Raw genomic sequence first — 18,639 nt, 5'->3', positions numbered from 1 at the left:
ATGTGAAGTCACCTCATTTGGCAAGAATTCATCACACCGTACTACACAGACTGACTGGCTCCACTGAAGTTTTGATATGGCATGCACACATGCTCTATGTATCAATATAATAGGTGTAGACTGTTAAATGAGCCAAGACTGCACTAAGCCAGTTTCATCTCAAACATGTAAGTAATGGATATTTAGTACAGTCAGCCAACAATTGCAAGTAAGCCACCCGAATCCAAGAATATATTTCTGAATGCCGAGTGCTTTGGGAGACCATCTGTGTCTACTGCCAAGTGCACTGATGATTATTACACTGACTATAATAAACCTATAACATTAAGCCCGCATTCAATCTGTAGCATGACCATTCCTTTCAATTACCTGCTAAAAGAGTTCATTGCATACTTCTGCCAAGGGTGCAGGGATAATGATGCTGTCCTTGTGGCACACCAAGCTCACATAATATCATGAAGAGTCCCTTCTCCAGCACCTCATTTCCTCCAATTCTCTTATCAATAGGAATTTGATACTTATCGCCGATAAATCCTGTCATTCAACATTCTGTAAAGTCTTGATTTTAAAAGGTGAAATACTGAAACATGTATCTTGTCTAAAAAAAAGTCTCTGACCTGGCCATTAGTTACTTTACAGCCAAAACACCCACACTGTGCAGTCTGACCTTATGTTAAGATATGGTGCCACTAATTGGATTTCAAGAGAGATCTATCTAACCTGAAGGGAGAAGGGCTACTGGGGACATTGATTTCCTTCATCTAACATTTTTCATCCCAAAGTGTTCCTCCATCCACAATTAATCACTTGAGCTTTGCAGCGCTAATTGACTTCACACAGACTCCCTTTTCTAGCCAATTAAAGTACAGCTCTCAGCTTAAACAGTGGCCACACGAGCGAAAGATTTGTTCTAAAACAAGAAACAATCCACACCTCTCCAACTTCAAAGAAGGGTGTTTAAGGAGAAATGCTGGTTTTATTCATGTCACATTGATTGGGCAGACATGACACTGAAAGATGAGCCCACTGGTGTAAAACCCACCATGTCTGTATGCCTGTTGCTCTCTAAAGGGAAACCAAAATGAGCCGTAAGTGTTTATTTCATTTTCCTCTACCTTTTTAGTATAAATATAGACAACCGTGTTTAGGGCTGAACGATATATCGCATTTGCGATAATATCGCGACATGATCAAGTGCAATTTTCTAACCGCAAAGGCTGCGATTATACTCTGGACATGTCCAAATTCATGGGCTGCATCCTCCTGAGGCCGCATCTGTAGACCGATTACGTCACAGCGACGCGCCGAAGGCTGTCCAAATTACTACCATATCCCAGAATTCATAGCGCGGCCCAGCCAAACTCCAGTTTCCAGCAATGGCGGCCGCTACTAAGTTTTAAAATTACTCATACTAATCTTTCTGGGTCACAAAATAAACTTTTAACATATTTTCAGGCGAGAAAGTAGTTGTGTAAACATCAAATATCTGCTCGGTTTATCAAGATATCCCATATTTGCAAAAGTGCTTCGACGTTTTCAGAGGCGTCTGCTACCCACCAGCTCGACAGCTAGCCGGGAGCTCGAGGGTTACTGATGCGGCCGAGAACGGCACAACTCCCGGCACATCATTTTCAGATCACCGCGGAGTTTCGCTGCTCGGGTTAAACGTAATATATAAGTCACTTAGACAACCTAAAAATGTTATTGTTGGGCTTTTTTCAGTGTTTTGTTTGTTCGTGAGTAAATCGGTTTGGCTGAGATTAAAGTTATTAGATTAGATAAAATAAAACTTTATTAATCCCCCGGGTGGGTTCCTCCTTGGTTTTCACACAGCTGACTAAACGTCAAACAGAAAACTTATTAAACAGAAGTATGAGACAGTCGAGAATTTACACCAGTGTCTGGTTATATTTTAGATAGCAAGAAGCAGACGGCCGAGTTTATTAAACTCCACCGAGACAGCGGTGACGCTAATCAGAACTAGACCGTCCAATTTCACGCCTTTAAATTTTAAAGGCGTGTTTGTGTGTGTGTTTATACAATTGCTATTATGTTTGCACTTTATGTGTAATGTTACTGACTGCAGAGATCAGTAAGATGTGTGTATTTTTTATTTATTAGTTTTATTTATTTAATATTATTTTTTAATTGAATGACTGTCTAGTAGTTCACAGATGTCGAAAAACTGAGTGTGGTAAAGCCACTGATTTTTTTTATGTATATTTCTGCAATCTGCACATTGTACTGACTTTCATTTTAATGTTTACACCAGGGTTCCTTGTCAGCACTTTATGCTCAGATGTTTGTAAGCTAAAAATAAACTATTGTGTATGTTCAAATATACTGTTGTGATTGAAGAAGTTAAATAAAAATGTCAGTCATCAATTCATGCATCACCTCATGTCATCATAACAGAGGTCTGTCTTCCAGGAAAGAACAGTTTAAAATTAATGTAATATAGTATTGGCCATACTATATGATGTATTGCTTGTCTTTGTTTAATAATACAGAAGACAAAGACCTTAAAAAATAATCGCATATCACATCGCAATCGCAATATTGGGGCAAAAAATCGCAATTAGATTATTTTCCATAATCGTTCAGCCCTAACCGTGTTTCCAAAAATCTGGTGATTCCTCTGTCTGCCTGTCATACAGAATGAGGCAGGACATTCTATTGTCCCAAGTTGCCAAATGAACCTAACAAGGTGGTAATTAGCAGATGGTAGGGGCTTTCTCACCATTTCTGGAGCTGCACTACTGTCAGAGAATTGCCTCATTAGACGCCCACTGACACCCCTGCTGGTGACATCTCTTCATTGCTTCCTCTCTCATTTTGGAAGAGCATTGTGTCTATGCAAGCATATTGTAATTTAACTGCCTGTTTACTGGATGCCTGGGTAAATATCTGTATTGCAAGTGTATTGTTTTGGCCCCGGTGAACCGAGAGCATGCTGGTGTGCCAAGTCGAGCTGCAGGGTTTTAGCAGAAGACAAACAAAGATGGATAGTTTTACCTGAGTGCTCGGTAGAAAGTTTGGAAGCTTATTTGTTTCTGTAGTTGAAGAGAGTTTTTTTTTTTTTTTTGAGTCAACCTAACTTCTTTCTCATGATTATATCAGTCTGAACAACAGATTAACAGCTAATCTATTGCTCTGCTGATGATTAAAATACTACGTAAACTATTAGACTTGGTTCCACTTTGGTCACTAGAAGATGAAGCCTATCAAAGTGATAATCGATAGGCAGCACATGAAATTATTAGCCTATATCTTTTTTTCAATGGCATGTCTTAAACTGTTGGATGGATTGTCGTGAGACACTTTACCCCAGATGAAATTTCAGTTGATGGTGTTATTTCTTTCAAGACGAAATGCTTAAAAAACCCATTACTGTCATCCTCAACTGTGCTTTGCTGGTTGTGTGATTTGGTACATTTTAACACAGTTTTTCTAAGAAATTGAACATAGTCAGCATTATACCTGCTAAATTGTGTTAGCATTGTGATGAAGGATTATGTAGAAACAGTCTCAGTGCTGCTAGCATGCTTCTAGGCATTTGATTTTATTCTGTTTTGTTGTAATTATGTTTAAAAAAAAATCCGAAGCACCTCATATTTCTAAATAAAAGTACATTACAAAGGATTTGTTCTGCTTTAGCATTTCATTGTGCACTTTAAAGCAGGAAAGTTGTGTACCCATCAGCTAAGCCTGTCCTCCTGCTCCTCAATATGTGACCTGAAAACTAATGGCAGCTAAATACAAAAAGAAGGCTTGGCTTGTATTTGCCTTTATCCTTGCGGCAGAAGACAGGTGAAGAGGCACTATAGCGACAGGTAGATGCAGACATCCATTGAAAGCAGAGGATTGTTATTAGAGCAAATAAAAGGTTAAGTGGCTAGCAGTGGAATAGAGAAAAAGGAGAGATGCAGGGAGGCCTGATAGCAATTCAGAAAGTGATCTCAAACATAGGTGTGAAGAGCCCCGTGGGGATCTGCCAGGGCTGATGAATCTCCACAGAAAGGGCGGCACAGGCATGCATGGAGTGGTTGAACAATGATTAAAAGGGAAAATGAGACAAGCATGGTAGGTTTCCATGTGTGTTCCCATGCATCATCATTAATCCTCCGTGCAAACGTCACCCACTTCGTGCACCTTGTCCGCCTTCACTCCCTTTGTTTTTAATAATTCTCCATCCTTGAACTGCAGTTCCCCTTTTCCCCAGCTGCTCCCCTACACTCCCCCTGTGTGAGCGTGCCTAATAGCCGGATGACAAGGCACAAAGGCTTCCATTGTGTCCCACATGCCTCGTACTACTACCCTGGCAGGCCAGTGATGTGCTGCCTTGTAACCTAGCAGGAAGCTGAGAGTCGCTGCACTCCCCCTTTCTCTCATTCTCTTTCTGTCTCTGGAGATATGATGTGGCAGGCTAACGCAAGCTGACAGGCGGGCCACAAAGGCTACCCTGTTAGAGGCTCTTGAGTAGGAGTTTGCTTTGGGCAGTGGAGGTAATTTGCATGTGTTTGTGTGTAAGTACGAGAGAGAAAAAGAGATTGATTTTTGTTGACCCTGCGTTGTATCTACACATAGTTGCGGGAATTCTGTGGTATCGGTTAGTACCCTCTGTTGTCCACACTGAAACCAGTTGATCTTCCAAGGCCTTGTGTGAAAATAGATTTGGGGTGGGTTTCCCAAGCTTGATAAAAGCCCTGGCGGAGGGGTAATCACTCCCATCTACACAAGCTTGACCCAGTGGGAGGGATGGGATGTATTTTCTTTATGTTTATTAGAATTTGGGGTTTTTCATTTCTCATAGCTTCTGGGAACATGGACCGCAGGCTTGTGGCTTTTGTGGGGTTTTGTTGTGTATTCAAAGCCAGGCAGCTTTTGTTTCATTGACCTAAATTCCTTACATTCATTGTGCCAATAAAAAGTCTATAGAGTTACATAATAGATAGCCATGCTTCTCCATGCCTTAGCACTTACTTGTACCACTGACATGCTGCAATTACGGTACCGTTTCAGCTTAAGCAAATTAGCAGGTACATGAAGGATGACTGGAAGCCCCAAAAATTCCAAAAACCTGCCTGTGCCTTCCTGCAGAGCACAGTGCCACAGTACTGAGTTGTGTTGAGCATCCAGTAAACAAGAAATTCAAAACGTTTTATTAAAAAATATTCTCACCACCACTTTTTAAGACAACATTATCCTGCTGATCTGCAGTCCTAGCATTACTTGTTTTATCCCCTTAGGGAATGAATAACAATGAATTTAATTTACAATATTTTGGAATTAGGTGGGTTTTTATTTTGTCTTATTCCCCAGCTGCCTCGGCTCTCCTTTAACACTTCCGAATGAAAATGTCATAAAAATATTGTTCAAGTTTTTCTTGAATAGGAAAAGCTCTTACAGAGTGTGGGATGTGTAGGATGCGCCACAAAAAAATCATTACTTTCACTATGGGAATATTTCTCTTTGCTATTATGAGAGTTGGATTTTTTTTTCTACATTTTATTTTCTACATGTGTCTGTATGCGTATGTGTGTGTATTTTGTAAATTAGTGAATACATTTGAATGCAAAAAAAAGTTTTTAGTTGTTAATTAAAATAATGATGCAGAGTACTATTTCAAAATATTTATGAGCAGATGAGCCAACAAGAGAATCGCTCTTACAATTTGTAAAATTACATATTTACATATTCTGCTGGAAGACGTGACTGACTTAAGCTCCCCACAGTAGTTTAATGTCGATCTCATTTGGAGTCTGTCATTTTCTGCATGACTTGTGTTTGATTTGTCAACATTTCCTGATTTGGATAAGACATCTGCTGGATTTCACCACTTCTGTCAGAGACTCTGGCAGACATTGGCACATCTTGGCCTTGCGTTTCTGCATTTTGGGCAAAGAAAAAGGGACAGATGCATAATACAAGACTTGATTCTGATCAAAGTCAAAGTGTTTTTTGAGAAGAAGAAAAAACCCCAAAGCCAAACAAATGGCATGACAATTGATGTAGATATCACATCCTTGTGCCCACTCCCTTAGTCAGCAGCGTCAGGTTAATTGTGTACCCCCTGCTAAGCAGTGGTGGAGAGAATGAGCTTTGATGCCCGCAGTGGTAGTGAAGACGTATTCAAAGCACATCCTGCGTGTCCCTTCTTCAGAAAGAAACTTATGCTCCACACACAGCTTGAGACCACACAGTGGAAGAGTCTAACTGTAGCAAAGAAGCACAAAGGATTTTGCTCTTGGTTTCTTTCTTCTCTCTTCATCTCTATGATATTCCATCACTCTAAGAAGAACTGTAAATCTTCTTCCTGCACTCTCTTTCTCAGACTTTCCTTCCTTTTCTTTTGCTTCTAAAAAACAGCCATCCTAATGTTCTGTTCCTGTTTTGTTTTTTTTTGTTTGGTTGTTTTTGTCGTGAGTGCATCTGAATTATTACTACAAAATTGTCCAATTAATGTTTAATCAGATCACTCCCCACACTTGGATTAAACTGCTGTTCCTACTAGGAAATAATAGTGCTAATGTTATGCTCTTGCCTTTTGCCATGCGTCTGGATTTTTGACGATAGAGCTTAATAAATATTTAATCATGTGACTAATAGGTTTCATTCCGATCGGGATTGGATAGAGATCATACTATGTACATTTACTTACAGTTGTGTGAAAAAGAAGGTTTTCCAAATGAGGACACAATAAAAAAAAAAGTGTTCCTTAGCAGGTCTTGAATTACATAAATATGTATGTCTGATGGGTTACATTGATTGACTGAACCTACAGTGGTGGGGAAAAATGTATCTCAAGGGTCTAACTCATCGATGATAAAGGTGGGCATAGCTACAGTGACATCATCCATTGGTTTCTGATGTTCAGCGTTAAAGCCTTGAGATCTTGATTTAACAAACAAACAACAAAAACCCGTTTTTGACAAGGAGGGGTGTGTCTGACTGTGAAGTGCTTTGGCTGGCAGCTAATTGGTCATAAGCCGTTATGTAATGAGCATACCAAGGCCAATCCTCCTTTTTTAAAACATAGCACCTGTGCTATCGCCATCTGGTGGCCATCAGATAAAATTGGCTTATTGTTTGTGATCTGGAAGCTAGGTCCATCTTTTGCACAGTTTATTGCAAGTGTATCTGTAACCTGTGTATTATTCTCGAGCACGTTTCAAAAATAAAGTTTTTAACTAAAGCTTGGGTAAAAAAAAATAAATCTATTTTTATTTCTTTAAGGCTTATTCTTTACGTTAGCATGATAGCATGAAACATGACAGTGATCATTATTGGAAGCGTAAAACTTTCATAGACTTGCATGCTACTATGTGCTACTAATCACATAGTATCAGATGTAAATATTTACTGTCCCAACATGTGGTGTTTTTGATTTGGGCACTGTAGCAGGGGTTATTGATTAGAGCTTTCCAATATTGTTGGTTATAAAATAAAATTTCTGATTATCTTTTTTAATTGTCTTTAAATGTAAATAATCAAAATGGTGTTTTTAAAATGTGTGTAGTTTGGAGGCCGTCCAGTGTGAATTCATAACTCAAACTTTTCTTTTCTTTCCCTCCAGGTAAAGTGTTGAATACTGATTTGCGTCACTACCTCAGTCTGCAGTTTCAGAAGGGCTCCCTGGACCATAAGCTCCAGCAGGTGATTAGGGACAACCTGTACCTGCGTACCATTCCCTGTGAGTAGCTTCCTCAGCCTTGGGCCCTTCAGTCTTCTCTCTGTCTGGGTCTTCTTGTTGCCCTCTCACCTCTCCAGATGGAGCGTAGTCTCTTCCCATCTGTAGCACTACCTGTTATGCATTTTCCTCCAGGCCCTCCCTATTCTTTAATTCAAATAAACCCCTTTAACTTGTTTTCTGTTAATTTCTTCTACTTACACTTCAGTATTATAAACTGCAGATTTTCACTTCTTGATCTTACCAAAATTTGTAAAAGCACACAGTCCTATGAAAACCTGAATAGGCTTTTATATGGATGTCTACATAGGTAAAATGTATAAATATAGACTTCAGTGCTTGTGGAATAAAAAAGGGTGAAAAACTTTCAGTGTTTTTATGTTTAATAATGGAGTTTTGCCCTCGTGTATATGAAATATTTAATTAAGAGAGATGTTTGTCAGTTTCTGATTGTTGTCAGACCTTGGTTGTGTTCGATTTAAATTCAGGAAAGAGTAATTCTACATTTTCTTCCCTATTTACTTTCCACCCTCTGATTTTTTTTTTTCCCCCTCAGTTTGAGTTTGCTCCACTGCTTCTTTTGGAATATTCTGTGTTAATACCCGAGTGATTTAAAAATGGACAACAAGGGCAACAGGCGTAAATGAACGAGCAGCTGCAGTTCTCTGGGATGCGCAGCTGAGTTAAAAAAAACAAAACAAAACATAAACAACAATGTTTTTGCCATTTATCACTGAGACAGCATTTATTACTTGTGCAACTCACAGTTAGCATTTGGAAAGCTTTCACTTCTGACATTTTGCTTGTGGGGGACATTATTCAAAAGACAGTTGGAGGTGCATTTAAGGAATATTGCTGTGTAGAAGTATCACTGATTAATTTGAGATGCATATTTATTTGTGTCTTACCGAATAATCATGCTTGCTGTCGTGGAAGTTTCACAGTAGTTTAAAGTTTAATCATTAGACCTCCTCTCCTAATTACAGTGTGATAAATAACATCTCAGTCTTTTCTATCTCAAATAAAATGCAAATGTTACATTTTCTCACATTATCACAATGATTATCACAGCTGAAAAGCCAGTGTTGTAGTTGTACCTGCTTGTGCACATTTGGGTCTACTTTAGTGAGTTATTGTGGAAGATAATAGAAACTGTGAACCACGCGTATCAACACTGCGGTTTGGCTTCAGTAGCTCAGCATATGTCCGCTGTCCAGTTTGCTCATTCAGGCCTGTGCCAGTGGCTTATCACAGTGCACTCAGCCAAAGTGACCCTGTGAGCAGCCTAAATAGCCATTACAGCATGATGCCATGCGCTCATTACAGCACTCCAAATAGCATTTCGGAGTGACAGAAGTATGACTTTGCTTTTCTGCTGCACACAGAGAAGCTTCATTAAGTGTCACTCTTGCCTCCCACAAACTGGGGCTCAAGCCAGTACCAGGGGTCTAGGTCACCCAAAAATCCTTAAAGCTTCACTAAATTCCAACACCCAACTCTACCGTCTACTATCGCTCTCTCCTTCCCTGGGTATTAATATCCATTGCAGCACAGCACTCAGGCCCACTAGTCTCGCTTCACGATAAAACACCAAGGAAGGATGGTGCAAAGGTAAAAATAAAGTGCCTCAGGTTTTCAGTCAATTGCAATTTCTATTTTGAGAAGTTTAAAAACAAAAAAAAAAAACTAAGCATAGCTGTTGCACTGAACTCTTCACTTACTGTTTTCTACTTACTGTAAGTCTCAGACAACTGTGGATGATGTGTGCCAAAATGGACAAGCTAAATGCCCACTTTCGAGTGTTTATTGTGTCTTCACTGCAGCTATTGAGCCAGCAACTGTAACCAACACTCATATTTCCATGTCCCTTCATGTTAGCGTTCTGATTTATTGTGTGTTTATCGTATATTACAGTCAAACTCACACAGTCTGACTAAAAGTTTGAAGTTGGCACTATGCGATCAAGCATCTGTCAGTTTACAAATGGCAATCCACGTGCTTCTTTACTCATTCTTTTTTGTTTTGCTGCAATTAGCATCTTGTGGGCAAATGCTTGTTGTTTCTTCTGGTGCCCCACTGAGTGGGTGTTCAACCTGCAAAATACAGTTCACGACTAAGAAAATCCATGAAACACAGTTCATATCTAACACTGGAGAGCTGGATTTTGATGTGAAGTCAGAATAACCTCCACAGACCTACTGTATCAACTACATTTACTTTTTGTTTTTCTTCTGTTTTGCTCCTGTATTGTTTTCATACAGTTGTTTCATCTCTTAAAAAAATCAAACACATAAACTAAAAGTTAAAACAGGCTTGTATTTTCCGGTGAGAATTGGCAGCAAATTTCTTCTGGTGCTCTCTTCAAGGCTCCTTCTCCCAGTGCTCTTTTTTTCAGGTGGCAGTTTCAGCAGTCCTAGCAGTCTCTTTCCACTGTCTAACCACTGAATAACAAACTACACATACAGTTTTATTTTTGCTATCTCTTTCATGTTTTAAAACTGTAATGTTATTGTTTTCTCCTTTATTTTGTGTTATTTTGGGAGGTTTCTGCTACCTTTTGCAGTCATGTTGCACCAACTTCATATGAATACATTTACATGATTGTATAACAGGAAAACCGATCCAGTGTCTTGGAGTTTGTTGGTAAGGTAGCTGAATTAACAATAAATAGCTACATAATACATTTCCCTATTCCTTCTTCCAAAAATGAGCTCATATATCTTCTTCTTGTGATTTTTATTGGTCTCATCTGATTGCTCTGTTTGACAGAATAAAAGATTGCCTTTGCAAGAAACTAAGCAGTTTCAGATGCGATGGCTCACACTGCAGTCGGGATGGATGTTGACACAGAAAGAAAATGAAGAATGGGGATGGGTTCCTATTAAGCTCTGAGTTAAAATCCCTCGTGCCTGCAGTGCAGTCAGATAGCAGAGCGGTTTAGCTGAGGTATTTCAAAAGGCCTGATTACATCTAAGATGATGGTAAGAGCAGCTGGCGTGTTAAGGAGCATTAAATTATTTTCATAACAGTAAGTTTTCAGTGTCTTGCCAATGAGACCATCAACAAGGGAAAATGTGACACTTTTTAAATCACAGTTGCAGCATGGTACTACTTAATGGCTCTTTGCTGGAATTGAAAGTGCTTTAAGGTTGCCTGTTTCAGGGGGTAAAGGACTGTAAAACGAAGGAGAAGGAGAACCAAGGATGCATTTGGGGAAAAAAGGGAATTCTTCTTTCTCGATTATTGTTTTAGGCAAAGCAACTGCCACGATCATAACCATTGACATTTGGAAATACACTGCAAGTATGCGTGATTTGCTTGTTGTTGTTGTTTTTTGTTTTTTTATTCTTTTTTTTTTAGTGCAGGAAACAACTATTGTGGCTAATAAATCAACAGAAAGGGCTTTGAGGTGACAGTGCGTTATATTCATTTGAATCTATTCACAATATCAGTTTGTGGTTTGTTGATAATGAGGTCCCATAAAATGCGTTGCATAAACAAACAGTTTATTTAGGTAGCCGTAGGCTGGCATGTCAGAAGTGTACAGCACCAGGATGTACATTGGATTAGTTATTATTAATTTCGGAGAACTAATTTCCACACAGAGCAGACATGCAGATGGTGTTATTATTTAAAAAAATATGTGTAAGGTCAACAGAGAGCTTTCTAATTTTTCTCATTTATCGTGCTTAAAGTGGTGCTGTTCTACACAATCAGCGTCAAAGTATGTAATTAAAAATCTTGTTCATTGTCATCACTTGTACTTCTTCTGTATTGTGACAGCTGTGTTGCTCTGTGGAGGACATTTTTTTCCCTCTGCTTCATATTTGAATAATGAATTCATCGCTTTGCTGTCCCAGCTTTGTTGACTATTCATGATGCAGACACAGATTCTCCCCTGAGCATTGTATTTGGACTTGAATCACATCCCTGTGGGCATGTTGGATTGAGTGTCACTTCCAACCCCCACTCCCACCCTGGCGATGAATGGCACATTCCACTTGTTTGGAGTTCCTACTGTATTAAACTTTCTCATTGTTGGCAGGTACTACTCGGCAGCCTCGAGAAGGGGAGGTTCCGGGAGTGGACTACAATTTTATCAGTGTGGCGGAGTTTCGTGAACTGGAAGAAAGTGGACTGCTGCTGGAGAGTGGCACCTACGATGGTATGTTCTCATACACAAGGAACACAATATTATGGAGGGGCCTGGATAGATAGTTTACTTTTAAGTGGGAGAAATAGGGAGTTACAAAATATCAGACACACATCAGACCCTGACCTTGGTATCGAACTATAAAATGATTTTGTTCTTTTCGGACTTTTGTCTGGTTGTTGATTGTTGTGAATACCAGTTTTTCCTCTGAGCATAAAATACAGCCACTTTTAATCATTGTTATAAATAATGAGAAACAAATACTGTACTATTATAGGGGTAGATTTGAAGATTGAGTCATACAGACAGCCACAGCCACTGGCAGTCACTGTCAAACTTTTTGCCCCAGGCAACTGCTAGCAACTATTTTTCAAGATGTTGCTTGCCAGTGCGAAATTGGTTGCAAAGAGGTATGTGATGCCGCACCAAAAACCTCCATGTGATTGCCCTTTGGTTGCTAGCAGGTAACCATGGTTGCCAATAGTTTGCAAGATGCTGACTCCAAACACTCGCCAAGCCGTAGTAAAAATTTTAAAAAGTGTGATGGAAAACAGAAACTTAGACAGTTTGTCTTCAAAGTAAAAGTTACATCTTTTGAGATGTGCTTGCTGCAGGTTGAAGAATAAATGTTGAGTGTTGGAAGACAAGCCATCGCCTTCCAGTAGCCAGTAGCAAATGACCAAAGCAATTACAAGGAAAATTTTGGTGCAGCAAGTTCTTTGTCACATATCAGTCTCTAGGCTTGTGTGACTAAGGCTAAAGATGGATTTAACTGTAGTGTGACCCCTGAATTGGTGCTAAAATCATGTCTACCATAATGAAATCCTGCAGATGTTCTGTTTTGCCATCGCACCATAAACAAACCACATCAAACAAGACAACTTTTCATTTAAGATCACTCTGCTCAGATTGTATTCTGGCTCAGTTGACATTCTTTTCATCGGCCTAAAGTAACTGAACCAAACTGGAAAACGCTACAATTTCTGTAAACACTATAAACACTGAGGACAGACCAGTGTCCCAGTCCATTCCAGTCGCCAGGGTCCTGGTTATTAGTTGTCTTGTGAATTTGCTGAGCTGTACTCAGTAAGGTCATCAGGTGAAATCAGCACATTGCCCGTGTCATCAAACTGCCATCCTAAAAATGAAAGAACTGGAGATAATATATCCCCAGATGGCTTTACCCCATTCACCTACTCATGATGTCGAAAATGTGTTTGCTATGTAAAAGCTCTTTCATCTGCCCTCTGTCCCACATCTGCTCCTGAGAGACTGGCCCTCCAACCCTGAGCCTATGAGCCAGTGCTCGGGATAAATAATGGATCCCCCCCTGTCCTTTTCTGGCTAATGTAACACTACCATGTGTGTATTGAATGGAATAGAAACACAACCTCACAGAGTTAATTATTAATGCCAAGCCTTTTGCTCAATAAACTTCCACACAGACCTACAAATAGACAGACATACTTTAAAGCAGGAAGTGAGAGGGTGAAATATTTGACCTCATAATGGCTGGCCTTGGTTAGTGAGTCATCTACTTCACATTGATTACTAGTGGCTCCAGGCTTTATATTGTAGATGGTAAAATTAACATGCACACCATGCACATTATCTGATAATGCATGTTTTCAGAGGTCCCGTAAAGCCCATAGCTCTTTAGGGTTTTTTGTTGATGATTTATTAAAGCACATGGATATTTTCTTTAATTGGATTAAGGGTATAGTACCCACATTATATATGATTTATGTTGTTTTGTGTGTCTTAGTGTGAAAACTGTTTCTTTTTTCCTTCTTGAACTGAACTTTGAATGTCAAAGGTTCAGGGAAAACAACAGTGAATCATCATTTATCACTACCTCTCCCTTTCATGACACGCTTAGTACTGTTTGTAGACAGTGCATTCACTCTCTACTTTAATAGCATATAAAGATGTGGTCAAAAGCCAACAAGACACACATTAATGTCATATTAATTATGGGGCTCTTAATGATTTCCTTGAAGTGTTCTTTTTCCAGGATGGACTGATTAAACAGAATATATCTTTGGAGACTTTAAGGAAACAAGAATTGGGTGCACAAGTTTAAAATTATTTTGGAGTTTCTCAATGTACCAGTACTACTGGCAGCAAAACAGCCCCAGACCATGATGCTACCACCACTGTGCTTCACATTTGGTACAATTAATTTAAGTAAACTTCCAATTCTGCCAAGAAAAGTGTTCAAATATCCAGCTAGAATTATGCCAAAGGTTGCTGATGTCTACCAAAAGCAATTGGTTGGGCTATATCTTGCTACAGGACATTTAACCAAATATTAGTGAGGATGTATTTATACGTCTGACCCTGTGTGGATTGGAGAAATTCCCAAACAATTTAAAACCTGTGGATCCAGTTCTTGTTTTTCAGTCATTAAAGAATGTACCCTGGAAAAAAGAAAAGTTCCATGAAATGGTTAAAAACCCACAATCACCATTACCTCTGAGACTAATCCTTCAGACCTGTGAATAATAGTAGCATGCTGTAACCAAGACCGAAACTCACTCTTACTGCTCTACTAAAGGGAGTATTTGGTGGAGGAAAAAAAGTCTTTCACAGACTTTCAACTCACTAAACAACAATAGGAAGTTATTTAAGAAGGCCATTAAGATGAAAATACTTAACTAAGCATAAAAGAGGAAAATTGTGTTTTCAACAATCTTGCTCTCCGCTTTCCAGGGAAGTATTAGCATAAAAGTTGACTCAGCTGTTGGGGAACTGAATGGAGAAACTAAAACTACACAAAAACATACAGATTGGTTTGCCAGTATTTCTTTTACAGAGAAAGTGTCAAAGTGTAACACTTATGTTGTAGCTGAAATTGATTTGGGTGCCTGTATGTATGTGATTTAGGGCATATCCGACTTTATGCCCCTCACTGTGCAAGGTAGAGAAAAGCCAGTGGTATGAATCATTCATGACAGATGCTGCAAGCAGAAATGGACCAGCAAAAGTCAATAAAACACTAGGCCTGCTACAGCTGATTTAATTGGATTTCATCTGGAAATTCCAGTGTTGTTTTAATTTTAATATCTTATTATTTCCTATGTTGTGTTCAACATTCATTTAATATGAATTCCTGATGCCACGGGATCCCATTATACTGTGAGCAATTATTAAAATCAGTGGGCTACCTAAATTTGTGGCTTGTATGGATCTGGCTATGCTTACATCCTCATCCGTGATTGTATTTAACAAGACTGCCATGGGAAACATAACCTTGATTACCTGTTAGAAGGTATAATCATAGGTCGGTGCAAAAATGGCTTGCTGGATGCACTGCAAATATAAAATACTACATAATGACATACTGAGGAAAAAGCACAGGACATGATTTACAGACAAGGCTGCACTAGGGTCTTTTTAGCTGACGGTTACAGTCTGAAGTTGCAGGCCCACCAGGGGATGGTTTGACAGGGGCTGAAAATGATGAAATCCCTTTGTTTGTGCAATGCCAAATTCATCCCCCATGACAATCACAGACTTTAGTGGAGAAGAAATGACTGTTTACGGCCTCCTTGTTTTGCTCAGCCACACTGCCTACAACCATTTTATAATAGGATATTTTTGGTGTTATAGGCTTTACGAAGTTCTGAGACAAAGCTACATAACTGTGGATTAGATTTGTAACAATGCAACAGGCCAGTTTTCACAGAAAAGGGGGGTATAAAGGTGCTGGACTGGCAACTGCTACGTTTGCCTATTCATGGGAACTGATTAAGAAGTAACTCATCTCTAAGGAGTACAAAAGAGATGGTATAGTACTCAATTAGATTTTTGCACATACAAAAAAGAAAAAGGAAACATAGAAAGGGAAGAAACGGCTGAAACTGAAATTGAGGAAAATAAAAGATATAGAAAAAAAACTAGTTAGGATTGACAAGCTCAATAATAAAAACAGGAATTTACAGTAAAGATATGAATGGTGTTTAATACATTTTGGGTTTCACAACACAGACTCAGGAAATGAACATAAACTAGAGAGGAAGTTCATTTATGAGAGGCAGGTCAACAGTAGATTGCTAAGCTGTACACACACACAAACACATGGAGACCGAGCAGGAGAAAGCAGAGTTGACAAGGTTGGCTTGTGAAGTGTGAGCATCCATGTCAAGCAGGGCCTACACCCAGTGACAAGGCTGGAGCATAAGAGACGCTTCACCCGCCTGAGGCACAAGCAATCAGTGATGAGGCCTGGGCAGGCTGGGCACTACCCAAGAGAGTGGAAGGCCATCCTCAATGATTAATGAGGGTCGGTGACTGCAGCCGGCAGGTTCAAAGAGTCAGAGGGATAAATGTGGTGAGGGTGGAGGGGGCGGTTGTGGTGAGAGCTGAACCAAAGCATAAATCCTTAAGAGGTTTTTCCCAAGCTTCCACAGTATAAGGGATGTCTCCAATTTCCTTTTGTCTTTGAAAACATCCCCACAAAACATTTGCTAGCAATTCCCATTACTAAGTGACCCTGACTTCATGAATTCTTGCTCTGTAGCATCAGAGCTCATAACAAAAGTTTCTCTGAAGGATAAAGTAGGATTTGGAGGAGTTAATTCTCCCTGCAAATATAACTGTGGTAACAGTTGTACTCACATTTTATTCAGTTACTCACAAGTTGGAGATGTGATACTGTATTCTGGCAGCTGCTGACTAAAACAGATGGCATGATATCTACACACACACACACAATCTGTATACACATTCTTTCCCATCAATAAACACATGAGGACTGTGGATACATTTCGTCTTGGGGTCTCTGGGGAACAGCAGCCAAGTTTAAAAACGTGTTCTTTCACACAAAACTGTTTCTCACGAGCAGCAAACATACCCTTGCATGTTTAGTATGAGTGTGTGGCTGTGTAATCTTCTGACAGTGCCAACCAAGTGTTAGCTGAGTTAAAATGAAAATGACTTTGCTTTACACTGTCCATCCACCACTCACCACCTATCTAACAGGTGCTTTAATGTAATAACACTATGCTGAACTTGTTAGTACTTTGAGAATGAAAATTCACAAGCTGTTGATGATGGATAGTAATACGTTGATCCACTGTGATTTTCTGTATTTGAGACAAACTTTCCCTCAAGTATGTTAAATATAGAAACCAAACTGAGATGCATATAAATCTCATCCAATGTTTGTGAGTGGGTGACTTACAGGAATTTGGAATTCCAAGATCAGGAGCTTGATCTAAATCTAAGCTATTAGGGAACAAAAAAGGGGTTCCTACCTAGATAAAATAGTAATTCTTACTCTAATTTCTTTCTGTATTTGCTGCTTCTTGTTACATTTTTTTTTGTAGACCACAGCATATTAATTGGCTAAATGAGAGCCCACATCAACAGGTGTCTATTTCTGTCAATCACATATTGTCACGGGTAGCTGCTGGCATGGTGGCCTCAGGGCTTTTTCCTTCTCCATTTTCTTCTGAGAGTGAACAGTCCATTCATCTTAGGGTAGTAATTAAGGTGCAAGATTCATGGTGAGCACTCTGACATCATCGAGGTTGCCAAAAGGTGATCGTATCCTATTAAAACCAGAACCTTTTGTCTTGATAAGGATGCATAAAGCATTTGTTAATTAGGCTGAAATATGTCAGCACCATGCACGGGTCAGATAAGTTTCTCCCTTTTTTCTTGCTTTCGTGAAAAGAATATGGCATAAATATTAGGGAAAGAAAAGCAGGAATGTCCATGTTGCTACTATTACATATGAGGATTGCACACTATGTTGAGATTTTGGAATTTCATTTATCAGTAGAGATGTTTATATATAAATATGTGGAAATGAAAAACAATGAACTCTTTCTCTTTCCCTTTTTGTTGAAATGATGCAGCTGCATTAATGTGAGTTCCTGGTGCAACAGATTGTTGGGTGCACTGGGTTGGCTAGACCAGTGGTTCCCAAGTGGGCACACTCATGAACCCTAGGGTTGGGAAAGGCAGTGTAAAACAACATAAATTATACTAACCAGCAGTGCAGGCAACCCACCACAAAAAACAAACAAACATAAAAATAAAAATTGATTTAAGGCTTTAACAAGACCAGAGAGCTCAAAAAGCTCATCCAGAGTAAGTCATCTGTCTGGAGAAGTTAGCTAAAGCTAATAAGCTCACACGTGAACGCCAAAAACTCCTGGCCTATTTCAAATTAGCAGTAGATCTGATCCAGAGCTGGCCAGACTGTTTGTTTGTTTATTGTTTTTAATAAGGCGATAGAGGCAAAGTACTCCTGCAAGGAAAGCCCACGTGTACAATCTGCAAATAGGCTGTGACAAATAGAATCAAAAGAAGGACTGAACTTTTTGTGTCACTCCACAATCTGCCACCTAGCAGATAAGAACTTTCTTAATCCTGAGGGATTTATTTTGTAGCTTTTAAAGATAAGACATGGTAATTTAATAATTTAAAATAGCTTCTATGTTTAAATATTAGCCTTCAACATAAAGAATAGAGGGTTTTCCTTGAACTGTATATTTTCTTAGCAAACTGTGTCAGCTGGCCTTTTAGTCAGTAGAGTCAATCAAAGATAAATAGAGTATTCAGAGCCACTGGATATCACACAACACCAACACCTCAGATGAAAGCAGAAAGGCACTGAACACATTTATTTACAAGGAGAAAAACTATGTATATGCAGAGAAAAAGATCCAGTCATCCTTGTAAAATGCAGCGAATGCCTGTGAAATGCTGCAGAAAGCTCACCTGCTGCTGGTGCTGCTTCTCCCTGCCACTTTCTCTTTTTAGGTTAGATGCAGTTAATGATTTT

General features: G+C 39.3%; 1 protein-coding gene across 3 annotated transcripts in view; it reads left to right on the top strand.

The window, feature by feature from the left end:
• Positions 1 to 18,639, top strand: part of magi3a (membrane associated guanylate kinase, WW and PDZ domain containing 3a) — a 108,347-nt gene that overhangs the window by 61,182 nt on the left and 28,526 nt on the right. For all 3 annotated transcript variants that reach the window (XM_004560387.2, XM_012921615.2, XM_012921616.2), the window contains exons 2-3: positions 7,577 to 7,693; positions 11,736 to 11,855. In XM_004560387.2, the coding sequence (XP_004560444.1) occupies positions 7,577 to 7,693; positions 11,736 to 11,855 (237 nt within the window). The remainder of the gene's footprint in view (positions 1 to 7,576; positions 7,694 to 11,735; positions 11,856 to 18,639) is intronic.

The sequence above is a fragment of the Maylandia zebra genome, linkage group LG20 (assembly GCF_041146795.1).
Source record: "Maylandia zebra isolate NMK-2024a linkage group LG20, Mzebra_GT3a, whole genome shotgun sequence".
Lineage (NCBI taxonomy): Eukaryota > Metazoa > Chordata > Actinopteri > Cichliformes > Cichlidae > Maylandia > Maylandia zebra.
The sequence above is the reverse complement of the archived record's forward strand: the minus strand, read 5'-3'. Positions and strand labels throughout refer to the sequence as shown.